At 44.0% G+C, this 17,244-nt stretch overlaps 1 protein-coding gene across 3 annotated transcripts in view; it reads right to left on the bottom strand.

Annotated features, from left to right (window-relative positions):
* The window catches only part of stk32a (serine/threonine kinase 32A), an 82,742-nt gene that overhangs the window by 64,290 nt on the left and 1,208 nt on the right, over positions 1-17,244 (bottom strand). For all 3 annotated transcript variants that reach the window (XM_084137646.1, XM_084137648.1, XM_084137647.1), the window contains exons 2-3: positions 15,818-15,943; positions 947-1,002 (exon numbers count right to left, since the gene is read on the bottom strand). In XM_084137646.1, the coding sequence (XP_083993772.1) occupies positions 947-1,002; positions 15,818-15,869 (108 nt within the window). In that variant the 5' untranslated portion in view covers positions 15,870-15,943. The remainder of the gene's footprint in view (positions 1-946; positions 1,003-15,817; positions 15,944-17,244) is intronic.

Consider the following 17,244-nt stretch of genomic DNA (forward strand, 5'->3'; position numbering starts at 1 on the left):
ACTTATTAGAGTGCATTAGTGCTCGGCCACTTTTTCAGCAGTGTTAGTTCTGTAATTATTTTTCCCCGTACATTTTTCCTAAAGCCATGAACCAAACCAACCAGCTAGGCGAATAAAAAAATGAGAATTGTACAAGACTGTGTACTTAATGGCTTTAGTGGGGGAAAGAACTTGTTCATGGTAATTCCACGAAGCACTGCGAATGAAATACTCAAATTAAAAATTATGGTGAAATATAAAATTACTAATTTTATTATATCTATAGAAACAATATATTTTGAAAAATATGCATATATCTAAAAATATTTAAAGTATTTTGAGAGTGTAGGGAGACTAATTTGATTACATCATTAACAGTGCTTCATACAGAGTTCTTTTGGTACAATTTGCTAGGCAATTACTCTGATTGGTGGAGTTTCCTGTACAGCATCATAGATAATGTCATTTTTCACCACAAATTCTGCTGTCTAACACGATTTGCTGAAATATTGCAAACAGATGGCTTTAACAAGAGCATATGCCACTGATTAACAACTTTTTTTTCTTCTTCTTTTTTAATGTTCATATACATTATCATTAAAAATCCCATTTTTTCAATTTCCCTATGCAGAAAACATTGATTTTACTTTGGAGCCAGACTGCTGCACTCTACTGGAGAGTCAACATAGATAGAATCTCAGAATAAATTTGACTATATTGAATATTGCGCAATAATAGACAATTGGCTTGCCATACTATGCAGTCAATATAGTAGTAATTAACCGTCTTGAAGCCAACTGGAGCACTTTTATTCATTGAATTCTTTAAATTAGGTCTTAATCTACAGTATTAATGTTTCAAGCACAATCAATGAAGATCACTGACAATTCACTTTGGCCTCAGTACAATGAGCTTCATTTGTTTTGATTATTGGTTTGTTTTCAAATAAATACTTAGCAAAACTTACTTTCCCAAAACTGCCTTTACCAATGGCTCTCAAGATCTGAAAGTGGTCGAAATTGACTGTGGAGAGACAAAAATGTAATGTAACAGTTAGTGCATTGCAAGATACAATGATTTTCTTTTTTCTGTGGAACACAGAACACACATATATTTGTCCATACACTGAAAATCAATGGGGTCCATACATTTCAAGCTCCAAAAAGGACATATAGTATAACAATAATAGTAAGTTGACTTTGTGCAGCCAACACAGTAAACACTGTAGCAGATGGGAGGAATAGAACCGATTCAAACCCCCCCAAGGACAATTACTCTGCTGAAATGTAAATAAAACAAGCTGTCAGCAAATTACATTTTTTTTATGAAGTTGCCCATCTGATTTAAACAGTTATGCAGTCCGACTCAAAGCATAATCTCTCACCTCATCTAATGCAGCCGAACTCATCATCTAACCTGTGAATGAACCTTGCCCATCTCTGCATCTAAACTGCAGTCTAATATATGCTGTCAGCAGCAATTACAGTTTGATGGTCACTACTCGATAGATACTAGTCTGTTGGTCGAGGACCAGCAATTATATTTTTTAAATGAGAAGTCTGTCTCTGCCTCAGACAGCATGCTCACAGTTTCACAGTATACTATATATATATATATATTTCTCAAGTATATGGCAAACTTTTGGCAGATCTTAATATGTAACTTTCAGGAGCCAGTGAGTGACAAATAATTAAATTTTTTCCAGAATGCTCCAATTTACTAGCCTGACTACGTCAGACTTCGTACTTCCGCTCAATTTCATTTCGCTTCTGTACTCAGTCTGAGACAGCGTCAGAGCTTTTTCCTCCGGCCTAAAAAAAGCCGGCCAATCAACGAACAGAGGGCGGGCTGAGAGCCGTGACGTAGACGCTGATTGTACCGTGGATGCGTAGATTTACTTCACATAATCTGCAAAAGTCGTTCACAGCCATGTTCACTCCGGTATTTCGCTCGATGGTTTTGTTTTCGCATCATACATGTGTTTACAGTGGAAGTTAGATGCGGCTGAGCATGCGCATAACACACGCCATAACCAAACGTTATGTGATTGGCTTACGGGTAACCAATGATTTTAAACTTCAGACAAGCCCCCCCCCCCCCCCCCCCCCGCGAGAAAGAAAACGCTTTTCAATTATGCCATGCCAGACTCTGCCTACGAAGCAAAGCGAAGTAGCAGAGTTTGGTATTACCAGGCTACCAATTTACCCCAAAGTCTTGAAAATAGAGTCAAACAACACAAAGCATGAATAAATAAAGACATTTAGGTACTGTATCACATAAGGGTGAGTAATTTTTATTTTTATTTTACAGTACTGTATGTTCACAGTGTACTTACCCAACTATGGACTTAAAGTAGGCTGAGTTTAGATTTTAGGCTTAGGATTTGGGTTAATAGCAATTACCCACTTATTGACGTTACTATAGTAAGTTCATAATATGTACATGCAGAACTGGACTGTAAAATAAAGTGTTTTTGAGAGAACTGCAGTATCCCTTTAAGGCATATCCTTCAGAAGACCTCAACCCTGTGTGTGTTTAGTAAATTCAATGTATGTGTAAATCATAGAAGTTGCCCAGTTACACCAACTTCAAGCCAATGCATACAAAACGCTCCGGTTACGACTGTAACCTCGGTTCCCTGAAGAGGGAACGAGCGTTGCGTCGAGTTTGACGCTATGGGAACGCTTTGCGTGATGACGTCTTGAAGCACATGTAAAATCAGTCCAATGGTGTAGCGGGACGTCAGAGGCGGGTGACGTCACGTACCAGGAAGCTATAAAAGCCGGCCTGAAGCAGGAAACAACAGCTTAGTAAAGTCTGAAGTCGTGCTGACAGGCATGAAGGAGATATGGCAAGGTGACGCAACGCTCGTTCCCTCTTCAGGGAACCGAGGTTACAGTCGTAACCGGAGCGTTCCCTTTCAAGGGAACTCGCGTTGCGTCGAGTTTGACGCTATGGGAACGTCTATACCAACGCCTCCATAGCTACAAATGTCTGTCCTGTGTGAAATCATAAAGAGCAGCACTAGGATGACAAAACATGAGACCCTGGAGCAGAGTCTAGATCCAGAGAGTAGAACCTGACGAAAGTGTGCGGTGAGGACCAGCCTGCCGCATCACAACCGTCCTGTAACGAAACTCCTGATATAAGGGCCTTAGAGGCCGCCATACTCCTCGTAGAGTGCGACCGGACAGCCAAAGGAGAAGGCTGTCCAGCCGCCTCATAAGCAAGTGAGATAGTCTCAACCACCCACTGCTCATCCTTTGCTTAGACACTGGACCTCCCTTGTTAGGGGAGCAAAAGTCACTTTTACGCCACAGGGCAGCTCTGTGGACATACGCGTCTAACACCCGAACAGGGCAAAGCAAATTATTAGCCTCCTGGTCCGATTTCGAAAGGGAGGAGGACCTCCAAGTGCCACGAGGGAAACGAGATACCAAAGGGGTCTTTCCCCACAGACATTCCACCCAAAGGAATGTGGTAAGCACCTATGGCCGCCACATAAACCTTTAAGGTGGACGGGGTCAGACCTGCAGTGAACCGGTCCTGCAGGAACTCCAGAACTGTACCAATTGGGCAGTTGACTGGATCCAACCGACGGTCACTACACAAAGAGGTGAATACTCTCCAGTTCAGGGCATAAAGTTTCCTCGTGGAGGGAGCTCTGGACTGTAGAATGGTCTCAACAACCTCAGTTGAGAGACCTGACTCTATGAGCTGGGCCCCCTCAGAGGCCAAGCCCACAGGTTCCACAGTTCTGGGCGGGGGTGAAATATCGAGCCCTCCGCCTGGGACAGAAGGTCCCTCCTGACGGGTAGCTCCAGAGGAGGCCCGTCGAGGAGTGACACAAAATCGGGAAACCATACTCTGCCCGGCCAGCGCGGGGCTATAAGAAGCAGGCAAACCCGGTCCCTGCGAACTCTCTCCAGAACTCCCGGGAGCAGAGCAACTGGGGGAAAAGCGTACAGACGTAGCCTCGGCCACGTCTGCACCATAGCATCCAGTCCAAAGGAGCTGGATGCGTGAGGGAGAACCAAAGTGGACAGTGAGACGTCTCTCGAGACGCAAACAGACCCACTTAAAAATTCCATATCAGCTCCACCACCTCGGGGGTGGAGCCACCATTCCCCGGGCCTCGGCCCCTGTCTCGACAGAGTGTCTGCTCCTAAATTCTGGACCCCGGGGATGTAGGCTGCCTGAGTGACAGCAACTTCCCCCGGGACCACAAGAGGATATGGCGTGCCAGCGCAAACCCCCTTGATATAGGCGACTACCGACGTGTTGTCCGTATGTACTACACATGGTGTCCCCTGAGACCTGTGATAAAGCTCCTCAGAGCCCGGAAGACAGCTAACATCTCTAGGCGATTGATAGCCAGGAACGATGATGGTCTTCCCACAGACCTTGAGATGAGCGACCCTCAGGATCGCTCCCCAACCCGTGAGGGAAGCATCCGTCGTTAGCAGTTTGCGACGACAAGGAGCTCCCCGCACTGGGTCCTGGGACAGGAACCAAGGTTTCTTCCACATAACCAAGGCACGTAGGCATCACCGCGTGACCTTGATTGTGCGAAATGGGTTGCCCCTCGGGGAAAAACCCTCTGGTCCTGAGCCACCACTGCAGGGGCCTCATGTGCAGCAGTCCAAAAGGTATCCCGTTGGAAGCTGCTGCCATGAGACCCAACAGTCTCTGGAACTGTTTGACAGTGAGTAGCTGGCCTAGCTTTACACTTCTCACAGCTGCCAGGATCGAAGCGTGGCGATGACAGGCGCGCCTGCATCGACACTGAATCCCAAACCACGCCTAAAAAAGTGGTCCTCTGGAGTGGAGAAAGCACACTCTTCTTGGCGTTCAGCCGTAACCCCAACTCTTTCATATGGGCGAGAACAACATCTCGATGTTGAACCGCCATCTAATGCGACTGAGCTAAAATCAACCAATCGTCGATGTAGTTCGTGATGCGAATACCCCGGAGGCGCAGAGGCGCCAGAGCTGCATCCACGCATTTGGTGAAAGTGCGGGGTGATAAAGCCAGGCCGAATGGAAGAACTCGATATTGGTATGCTTTGCCCCCGAAAGCAAACCTCAGGAACTTCCAATGTCACGGACGGATGGAAATATGCGTCCTTGAGGTCTATCGTGACAAACCAGTCCTCGGACTAATCTGTGGCACGACTGTCTCAATGTTAACATTTTGAACTTGAGCTGCATGACAACTCGAAGACCTAAAATGGGACGCAATCCCCCGTCCTACTTTGGAACTATGAAGTACCGGCTGTAAAACCCGGTTTCCCTGTTGGAGGGAGGTACATATTCTATGGCCCCTTTCTCTAACAGAGTGTTTACTTCCTGTTCCATAACCAGAACCTGCTCGGGGCCCACCACTGTGGGCAGGACCCCCATAAACCGCGGTGGGCGTTACTAGAATTGTATCTAATACCCTTTTTCCACGGTCTGCAGGACCCAACGAGAAACATTTGACAGTAGCTTCCACGCTGTCAAAGATTCTACTAGAGGTACCAGTCTCTCGAGACTGGTTTCTGGATTTTGTTGCTGTTGAGTAGTCGGTTCGTCGCCCTGTAACGGCGCACCGGCAGGGAACGACCAAACAGACTGCTCTAGCACCCTCCTCAGAGGGGGCGGGCATCCCGAGGCCACTACGTTTCCGGGTGGACCTTGAGATATGTGCTCGCCGGAGACCGCTGCGCCCTGTAACACCGGAGGCGGCAGGGTTGGCAGAACGGTCCCCTGAGGGCACCGAAGAGAGACGGCACCGTATTTTTCTCCTGCTGTTGAGCAGTCGGTTCGTCGCCCTGTAACGGCGCACCGGCAGGGAACGACCAAACAGACTGCTCTAGCACCCTCCTCAGAGGGGGCGGGCATCCCGAGGCCACTACGTTTCCGGGTGGACCTTGAGATATGTGCTCGCCGGAGACCACTGCGCCCTGTAACGCCGGAGGCGGCAGGGTTGGCAGAACGGTCCCCTGAGGGCACCGAAGAGAGACGGGCACCGTGAAAAGAGGTGTTAACCGCTCTGCTTCGGGGGGACTACCCTCATTTGTCCTGAGCCCTCAGACATCAGGACTTTTTCCCCAGCAGCCTTCTTGGCGGTAATAACGGTCCGCAGATCCGTTTTACCCCTCGAGGACTGCTGGGTTTGAGAGCGCCCTCCGTGTCCCCGAGATTTTTGTGGGGGAGCACGGGAGGAAACGCTCTGTATCTGAGTGGCGCGGTGCTCAGCGCTCTTTTTAGAGGAGTGAGGCTGCTCCCGCTCAGCAGCCTCATAGAAAGAACGGCGGGGGAGAAGTTTCTGAAGTGCAGCTGCCTGTTTTGAAGTTTCTTGCGACTTCGCTACAGCACTATCTCGTGCATCTAAAAGAACATGTTTTTCTTTGTCCTTTATGCGCAGTTCAGATACCGTATCAGCACTAATACCCCCGCCCTCCTAAAAATCACCCAATAACTCAGCCTGGTAAGCCTGCATTATGGACATTGTATGTAAACACGCTGCAGCTTGACCGGCGGCGGCATAAGCTTTATGGAAGTGCAGGAGCCTTCAGAGAAGATGCCGTTGCTGGAGAGAGATAGCTCGCGAGCGTCTCTTCCACCTTCGGCATCTCCCCATAACCATGTTCTCTTTATAATAGTGAATGGATGAAAAGTGAGATGTTTGTGCAGTATACACTCAATATGACACTGGTTTCGCCCACGATCTCGACACCTCGGTGTGGAGATCGGGGAAAAACGGCAGGCTCCTGCGCTGGGGCTGCGCACGAGATGGCAGGAAGCGTTCGTCGAGCTTACTTTTCGAACGAACGTCCTGCCTATCTACTGGCCACTCAATTCAACAGCTCTAGTAATGACATCGAGCAGTTCCTCAAACGCATGAGACTGAGGTGGCGAATCCTCAGACTCAGCTACAATACTCACAACATCCAACTCCTCAGAGCTGGATAGTTGCAGTACTGGTACCTCTATCGGGGGGGAAGGAACCGCAGCGCGTGCTTCCACACCCTGATAAGAGGCACTGGATCTATCAGACGGATGCTGAGATAAGGCAGAGCCCGTCTCAACATCCACTGATAAATCCATCTGTGAACCCCAGGTCTGAGATCGACGCCGTGCCTCGGCAGCGGCGGGACCCGAGCCCTGGGGAGCGTGGTCGGGATTGAACCGAGCCAAGCGGGATCGGAGCGTACGCAATGGAAGCGCACAGCAATGCACACAGTCACCACCCTCGAGTGCTGACTGGGCGTGCTCCTCTCCCAAACAAACAACACAAAGAGTGTGTGTGTCACCTCCCGTTAAATAACGCGGGCAGGGATGGACACACACTCTAAACTGCTGCTCGCTCGCCATACTGAATATATATATATATGATATAGACAGACAACACCAAATATACAGACAGATTTCACACAGAGCGCAACTGAAGACTCAGAAAGCTGTTGTTTCCTGCTTCAGGCCGGCTTTTATAGCTTCCTGGTACGTGACGTCACCCGCCTCTGACGTCCCGCTACACCATTGGACTGATTTTACATGTGCTTCAAGACGTCATCACGCAAAGCGTTCCCATAGCGTCAAACTCGACGCAACGCGAGTTCCCTTGAAAGGGAACTGAACGATTATTATTATTACTTTCTAGGCCTTTACTATTGTTACTATTGGTATCTTGCATCTTAAACTGTGGGGGATCATCTAAAAATCTATATTATTTATAAAAATAATGGAAAGTGGAAAGGATTTAGAAATATTTTTAGAAATAATTTTTTTTCGACAAAACATCCCATACTATATATTTAACATATGAGCAGAAATTGGCGAACAAAAGGTTATTTAATGTGACAGTAGTCTTTTTTACAGTAAAAACTTAATCTATCCAAAACTAACCAACAAAATCTTGTCTAAACATTCATATTTTGTCTGTAACGTATCATTTTTATGATATATTAGCATATAAATCAGGGATGGGCAACTTCGGTCCTGGAGGGCCACTGTCCTGCAGAGTTTAGCTCCAACCCTGGCAAAAACTCTTTTCTAGTAATCCTGAAAACATTGATTAGCTTGTTCAGGTGTGTTTAATTAGGGTTGGAGCTAAACTCTGCAGGCCAGTGGCCCTCCAGGACTGAAGTTGACCATCCCTGATATAAATGTTAATTTGCAGTTTAATTTTACTTTGATATTATACCAAGGTATTCTGCGTTAGGGTTTTGGCCGTTGACCCCGAGGAAGCCCCGATTAGGCCCAATAAAGCCCTAAAAGTGATAGTGACGCTTGGCCTGACAGTGGAAACACAGCTAAAGGTGTTCCCTGGTGGCAGTGGCCTCTTTCAGCAGGATAATGCACCCTGCCACACAGCACAGATTGTTCAGGGATGGTTTGAGGAACATGACAAATAGTTAAAAGTCTTGATTTGGCCTACATATTCCCCAGATTTCAGTCCAATTGAGCATCTATGGGATGTGGTGGACCAACAAATCTGATCCATGGACCCCATCTCACAGCATGCAGAACTTAAAGGATCTTCTGCTAATGTCTTGGTGCCAGAGACCACAGATGTCTCAGAGCTGTTTAGGCAGAATGAGGGGGACCTACACAATATTAGGCAGGTACTTTTAATGTTGTGGCTGATAGGTATCTGATAGTGTTATATTTGAATTATGGTTTGAGGAAAGGTCGTTTTGTGATTATAAATTTCATAGTTTTAATAAAGTAAAGAGAAAATCAAATGAAATGGTACTTTTAATATGGTATGTATAAAAAATAAAAAATAAAAATAAAAACTTTTACAACACTCATGATAAACTTCAAAGTTTAAATATAGAGCTACTTTAAAAATAAAAGGTACATTTGAGGGACATGTTTTGTCCCATGTCTCAAGAGCCATTGAGTGAACTATTGAGTGCGGGCAAACGATCTAGGACAGCCATTTAGAGAACGCTGACACCCTTTTTCACAGAGACATCCAGAGGGGTCATAAGCTTGTCCTAAATAGTAAATGCCCCATCTCTAAGAGGAAATTCTTACCACAAAGTGAATAACAATTTCTAAATCAAAGCTTCAATAAATTTGAAATATTGCCTGAAGATCTCTTTAAAAAAAAGCTAAACATGCTCTTCTTTAACTTTCAAGGCATACAAAAAAAAAAAAAATCGCAATTGAAGGGAAGTGCAGGAAATGTGTTTCTGTCTATGAGTACTGTTTGACTATTAGTGGTGCTTGCATTTTGTTTTGTATTGTTCTAACTGTGAAAACTAAACAGATCTGTGTCGGATTGATATTATATGCATGCTTAAAAAAAATCTTTGGAGAGTTGTCATGATAGATAGATATATATATCTATCATGACAACTCTCCAAAGATTTTTTTTAAGCATGCATTTGGTCTTGGCGAAATAGATCTATGAAGCTGCAGCTGATATTGCTGCTGCTGTTTATTATTGCTGTTGTTGTAGATTGCTGCTGCAACAGAGCAAGTGCAGGAACTTGCTACTGCCAATACACACGGTGATACGCTGCAGTGAGCACGCAAGACATACTACTGCTGCACAAAAAGCATATATAAAATTACAAAGCTGTAAACGAGAAAATGAATAATACAAGCCAAAATGTTTATGCTGCTGTGAGCATGAAAACACACTGCTGCTATACGATAATATGCTTGAAATGACCCCCCATCAAAGTAGGAAATGAGTCGACCAATCGGCTCCGCCTTGGCTCCTCACACCTTCAGCTCCACCGGGGACTGTCGTCCTCACGGCTCCACTGGGCTCCCTCATCCCTCTGGGATCGCCTTGGTCAGTCGTTGCTCTGCCTGCGCCATGGACTTCCAGGCCTTCAGCTGCGCTTCGTCCCTCCAGCCCTTCGGCTCCATCTGGCTCCTCCTTCCCTCTGGCTCTGCCTTGGTCCTCAGTCGCACCGCCTTGGTCTCAGTCCTCTGGTGCCGCGGCTCCGCCCTCCTCTCCAGGTCATTGATGTCGCCCGTCCTGTCAGCTCTTCAGCTCCGCCTGGGTCTCCACCAACATGTGCTCAGTCTCGGTCACTCATCGCCTTGGAGAAGCCTGCCAATCCTCATCATGGCTCCTCTCTCCATCGTCTTTGCCGTGGGCCTGCATCCTGGCCTTTCTGCTGGGGGTTCCAGCCTGAATCCTTCTGCCTGCCTCTCAGCCTTGGCTCCTTCCTCCATCTTCTCCACTGGTGATCCTGCTGTTGGTTGCTCTCTGTTTCCTGCCTCTATGGTCTCCGCCCTGGCTTATTTTCTCCTTCCACTCCCCCATGGATTATTGTGTTTTGGAGCATCTGGAAACTGCTCCTAGAGGGGGATTCTTTCATGAGTTTACCGGGTCCTTCTTCACTTCTGCACTCCCTCATCCACCCACTCACGCTCTCCAGAGTTCTATTTGAACTCACCTGTCATCAATCTCCTCTGCACCCAGAACTCCTTTTATAAATTCCACTTACCCTGTGCGTTACCTACCTGCGTTTTGGATGTACAAAACGCAGTGCCTCTGTGCCTCTGTTTGTTATAGTCTGTTTGCTTCCACTTAATGTGCAATCTACCAGTCTTGTTTCTGATTTTATAAATTGTGATGAACCACTTGAAGTGAACTTACCTGAATAATTATGTTATCATTTGTTTGAAGAATAAACTTCTGCACTTGATTCCATTTCTGTTCCCTGTGTTATCTATATCGTTACACGTTCATTATAATACTAAGAGAACTCCATTCTGCAGATTTTTTTCTTAGCAGTGTGAAGTAAACAGAAATCAAGCGTAGCGTCAGTTCTGGCAGGTCACGTTAGTCAAGCTCGCATCAGCTGACTCTCAGCTGATCCACGTCTACCTATAGGAATACAACGCCTATCACTGTATTCATATACAGTATAAGTTCCTTCAGTATTATCAGCAGCTATCGCATTTCTCAGGAGCTAATTACCCTCCTCCATCCCCAGCTCCTCTCGTCAGTCAGGATTTGGCATTCTGATTCTGATTCAATACATTCATGTTGGTTCTGTTCTGTTTACCCTAAGGGGGGGTTTATTGCTGCTTTTATCCATGCTAGGCTGCATGGATGCGCAGGGAGTTCTTGCCGAGAACAGAACCATACCGCCAATCCAAACTGTATGCTAATTGTCAATCGTATTCAACGATAGTGGTCCTGACAAAAACACAGCTCTTGGTTTACGCATGCTAGTGAACATCGCCCTTTGGACATAAAGAAACGTTTAATAATTTTGCATGAGGTGTCAGGGTTATGTTCTGTTTTGACATTGTTTTCATTGTGTTCTCCTTCTGTTTGCTCATTTTCAGTTGACTCAGTTTTCCCATGTGTTTCTTTGATTCATCTCATTCACCTTTCCTTTGTTGATAAACTCATTAGTTCCCTCGTTTAGCTCTGGTATAAGTACTCCCTGTTTTGTTCAGTTCATTGTCCTTTCCGTCAGTGTTAGAGTATGCTATTCAGTTTCTCCAAGTTCTCTCCTGTGTGTTTGCATGGTGGAATCTACAATTAAAAGACTATTTTGAGTATTGTGCGCTTTGTTACAGCCACCCAACTGTGACCGAAGACAGGACCTAAACAAAGACTGAAGAATGGACTCACCAGCAGTGCGCATGCTCTGCCTGGAACAACAGGGAATAACCCTCGTGGACCATACGAGAGATTTTCATCAACTGGCGTGCCTGACTCCATTTCCTGAACACATTAATGGTATTGTAGTACACCAAACAGCAGAAGAAGGCAAGCCTGTCGTGGAGGAACCTTTTTGGACTTTGTTGAGTGGGTGCTGGCCACCTGTGGATCCTCATGTCCCGAGTCCATTCCAGTAAGTGAATTTCCCGAGCCTGTTCCAGTGTGTGAAATTCCCATGTTCGTTCCAGTGAGAGAAATTCCACAGAGGGCTCAGGGACGACCTCCGTGGTCGTGTCAGGGCAGAGAGGAAGTTCACATTCAGCCTCCTTGGCCATGACATGGCAGGCAGAGAGTTCAGAGATGGACGCCGCCGCCTCGGGAGGAGGAAACACAGGAAAACCAGGAAGCAGGACTTAGACCAATGACACCGACATCCACCAAAGGAAAAGACCAGACAATAAACAGGAGTATAAGAGCTTATATACACACAGGGTAATAGACAAATAAGACGCACCTGGTGCAATCAGGGTACTAATCAAAAAAGAAAACTACAAAGGACTATAAAAATGGCACCCAGGTCAGGAAACAAACCAGGGCAAGATGCAAACTAAGGGTGCTTTCACATCTGTAGTTCGGTTCATTTGGTCCGGACCAAGGGCAACAAAATATACATTGTAGCATTTTTCAGCTGTTTTGGTTAAATTTCACACCAAACTGATTGCTCTGGTCTGAATCATTTAACAAGTTTGTGAAACGAACCAAAATGCAGTCAAGTGAATGTGCAGGAAAATTCCAACGGAACTCCCGGAAGTAAACAAAGAGAGGAGGAAAAGCCAGCAGACAACACGCCGCTTTGGTAGGTCATACTATGGAGAGACTGATTATATCTCTGGTCATCATATACTACATAGTTTGTATACACCACTTTAAGGCAAACTATACACTTCGAGAATGAAGCGCGGATGCGGCTGGAAAATGCACTGCAAATGGCGAAGTCTTACGGAAATATTACAATATAACTGACTACGGCAGCTGGTTTAGTCCAAAAATGCGCAGTTCTTTAGGCAGTTGGGTCTGTTCGAGGTTGGATCACATTCCCACCACAAACAAACCGCTCCAGAATTCGTTTGAAAGCGTAACGAGTCCACCTCTTCAAGGAGGTCTCGTGCGCTTGTTTGGTCTGCTTTTAGTGCGCTCCCGAGTGCGACTGCAGCATTCACACCTGCCCAAACAAACCGCACCAAGGGGGACAACGAACTCTAGTGCGATTCAACCGAACTGAAGGAGGCAGGTGTGAGAGCACCTTAAAGACCGCATAACAAAAACACAAGAAATACAAAACCAGGGAATACATAACAGACACAACATGACAAATTCCTGATGGTATTTCTGATGTCCCGTTCTATTTCTGATGTACTTCAAGTGCTTCTGATACGAAGGACAAATGGACTTGCACGGTAGCTTTCTAGCGGTTACAGCACGACACCCCGGTGCAGACACGTAGTAACGAATTCACTACAAGCAATGCTTTTTCGCTGTACCCTCACGCAACTACATTGACTGCTTGCTTATGCCACTGCTGCTAATAATATTCACTAACATTGTAAAACAGAATTTGCCATGCATGCTGCTGCTGCTGCTGCTGTTAAAGGGGACATATCATGAAAATCTGACTTCTTCTTGGGTCCCCAGTGCATCTACCAACCCAGAAAACGTGAAAAGTGACAACCATGTAACTGCGGCGCCCGGAAAGCGATTGGGGGTTAGGTGTCTTGTTCTTCGTTTCCTGCTGGTAATGAGTATCGAACCTGCGACCTTCGGGTTTCAAGTCTGACTCTCTAACCATTAGGCCACAACTGCCCCTGTTGCAGTATAAATTTGCAATGCATGCTACAGCTGCTGTACATATTGCTGCAAACCCTGTTGAATAAGCAAAAAATCAAATGCCTATTTTACTTTAATGAGTTTACGTACCAGCAATGCTTTGTCACTGAAATCTCAACAATTTGAATTTATTATGCATTCTGCTGTTATTAATATTCACTAACACAGCAATCTAAATTTGCTATGCATGCTGCTGCTAATGCTGCACAAAGTGTTCAAAACTGCTGTAAGCCCTGCTGAATAACCGAAACAAAAGCAAATTACTATTCCAACTTTAACAAGTTCACATACCTCACAGCATATTCACTAGCTGCTAACATGCTAATTCATTCACACTCTGCATCAAAACAGGACTTTTAAAGTAAAAACCTACTTTATTGGTGACTTGAACTAATTTCATAATTAATGAACTTTACACATCACTGAACCCAAACCTTATTAACAACGAACTACGGCAGCTTTTTTTTTTGGTCTTGTTTGTTTTCCTTTCTTTAAAGCTAAAATTAATCTTGTTGTATCACTAATCATCATCAGCCCTTTTACCACCGCAAAACTGCTCCGAAATTGTATTTGTTTGTATTGTACCATAAAAGGCGATCTGACCTGAAAATGATGAAGCGTTGTTCTGACATTGGACAGCATCTGAAATCAGCTCGCAAATACTCAATGAAGAAATGAAACAATGCCTTTAGAAAACACTGAAAACGTTGTTGGAGGTTTTTAGAGCAAAAATGATGATCCCGGGTGAAAGTGTATATGTGCGAATACTTAATTCCCTGTTCTTAAATCCGCGATGCTTCGACGCTGTATTCTCACATCGACTACATAAACCACTTGCTGCTGCTTATATACTGCACCGAGATAAGGCGTAAAAGACGTTCACTTATCTAGCAGCTGAGTTTCAAAGGAACTCTGAAAACATGCAGCAAACTGCTATAGAGAATGCTAACCAGCCATTTAAATGTTGAGAAGCAAGCTCATAGGCAGCAGATGCAACATGAACCATTCAGCTTGTGCTATGCAGTAAACGATGTGAATATCATCAGGTTGTAAAGCCATAGAAACCTTGGGGGTGGCTCTTTTTACACCCACAACACTCTCACATTGTGTCGGTTATTTTCTCATTGACTAGCACCACTCCAATTTTCTTCAAGGAATGTAAAATTTTGTTTAATAGTTGTTTGCTTTACTGAGTCATTGTGTGCACTGCTGTTTACCCACGTACATGATTGCCTTGTAAAATGGGCCAATCGGCTATTGCTATAACTGTACTTGTGATGGCCCATCTCTTTCTTTGACTCGTTTACACACAGGTGTATTGGAATCTAGGTTGTAAATTTTAGACCCACATGCACAAACAGATTTATGAGAACCTCAATAAATGACTTTCTGCACTCAGCAGCTTCAGATCCTGTTGAATGGGTTTACTCAGGTTAAATTCTGTTCTAAAGTGAGCAATCTTAAACTGAGATCTCAACAGAAGATTGACATTGATTGTTTTGCCAGGATTATTATTTAGCTAAAGTACTTCGTGTACATACAGCAGCAGAGGGGAAATTGAATAACAACTAAATACGTTTTAAATAAGCAATTTATTCTCTACTGTTGAATATACACCACTTTTACCATACTTTTTTGGGGTTTTTGGTTACACTTTTTTAAGGGTGATTAAACAAATGAGTCCTGAGTAATATTAAATAATTACATGAACTTGCAATAGAGTTAGAGTTTAGGGATAGGGTTTGTTGCTTGCAATTATGCAGAATTTACTGTTATTACTATAGTAAGTACATGTATTGCGTAATTGCCACTTTAAAATAAAGTGTTACTGTGCTTTTTGTTCTTTTTAGAGGTTGACCGTTCCTGCAGGTCACTGTATACAATCATTGCATGGAAAAGAGCAGCTCAGGTTTCTCTGTTTGTGCTCCATAGAGTTCATACTGTTTTGGAATAACAATGGGGTGAGAATTGGAGAAAGGATTTCATTTTTGGCATATTAAGTCTCCTGAACTGTGTGCCATTGGCTGGTCAGAAAGATAGCCCTGCCTTAAACTCACCCCATTGAATTAGTGTTGCTGTGTCGGATTGGTTGGGATGCACAAACAAATGTTCTGATAGAAACAATTTTAGGGGAATAAATCTATTGATTGCTTATTTATAAAAATATCCTAACAGTTATACATTTGTGTGAAGAAATAGAAAAGATTGTTAAATGAAAAACGATTTCATATATTAATTAATTTATTAGTGTATTAGAATTCGAGTCCTCTGTCCAACTTTAGGAACTGGAACAACTTGTTTTGAGTCCAAAAACACACTTACCCTCCGCTGGGTCATCACTGACGGATGTCCTGCTAGACTGTCCAAGTCCCATGTCTTCTTAAGAGGTGAAGTTCTCCAGTTTAAAATGGAAACATCCTCTGTGTTTGTTAATAAGGATATATAGCTCTATAGAGGAATGAGACAGAGTGAAGCGTGAGTTTAATGAGAAGCAAATCTGGACCGACTTTACATTACAGTGTTTATGTTACATAGGGGTGAATTCAGGTTGATTGGGACACTTTTTCCAAGTAATATCAAAGGCAAAAAGTGTCCCAATCACCCTGAAATCTTCCGGGCGTAGCCATCGTTTCAGAAGTGAGGGGGCCATAAATGTCAAGTGTAACACGCGACAAAGCGACCGTTGCAAATCCATTTGTCCTTCGTATGAAAAGTATTGCGAATGCTTGGAGTACATCAGAACTAGAACGAGGCGTCAGTTTACTGTCGGGGATTTGTCATGGCGCGTTGAGCCAGTGTAGACAGCATCACTGATTATAATGGGTTATATTGTGTTTTGTCGCATCGCACCACTCGCATCCGGTGTAGACACGGTGTAACACCAGTTTTTCTTATCTCTTGCTTTTAATGGGCCGTGAAAACAAATACACTGCTGAACAATAACCAATCATTTGTTTGCATCCTCCGGCTTCGAGTATGAATGAAACATACATTAAACGAGAGTGTTTAGCACTCCATAATGCTCACATCGCCTCATTTTGGATAAGAATAAAATGTTAGTTCATGCAGAATATCCTGTCTTTCGGAATTTAAATCTAGATTTATTCACATTGGCCCGTGAACACCTCTGCATGAGATGAATTTACGTTTTACATTTATGCATTTGGCAGATGCTTTTATCCAAAGCGACTTAGAAGATACACATTTTAAATTCTTATCAGTTCTTGCTTTCCCTGGGAATCGAACCCATGACCTTGGTGTTGCTCTACTGTTTGAGCTACACATAAAGTTTTATTAAAAGTGCGTCCCTCCACGTATTCTACGCCCATGCATACATTCAGTACTGGGTAGATTACAAATTGTAGTCAGTTACTGATTCCAAATTACATTAAACTAAAATTTGTAGAAATGTAATCCATTACATTACACATTTAAGGTAATATAATCTGACTACTTTTAGATTACTTTTGGATTACTTTTGACCTAATCGTTCATCACACTGATTTAAATAGGATCGTCTTGTACCATATTGATATAAAAATACAAAGAGAAAGAAAATATATGCTATTCTTTGTAATCAACAACATGAAGTGCATTAATGTAATGTACATTAGGTCAGGGTTTCCCAGATTGGGGTTTGTGAAGGAACTGCAGGGGGTTAGTGAGTTTATTGAAAAGCTATTAAGTAATTAAGTCATTCAAATTTAAAATTAAAATAGATCATTTTAAAATTAAAATTAAAATAAAAC

Source organism: Abramis brama, assembly GCF_963993115.1.
Source record: "Abramis brama genome assembly, chromosome: 15".
Classification (NCBI taxonomy): Eukaryota; Metazoa; Chordata; class Actinopteri; order Cypriniformes; family Leuciscidae; genus Abramis; species Abramis brama.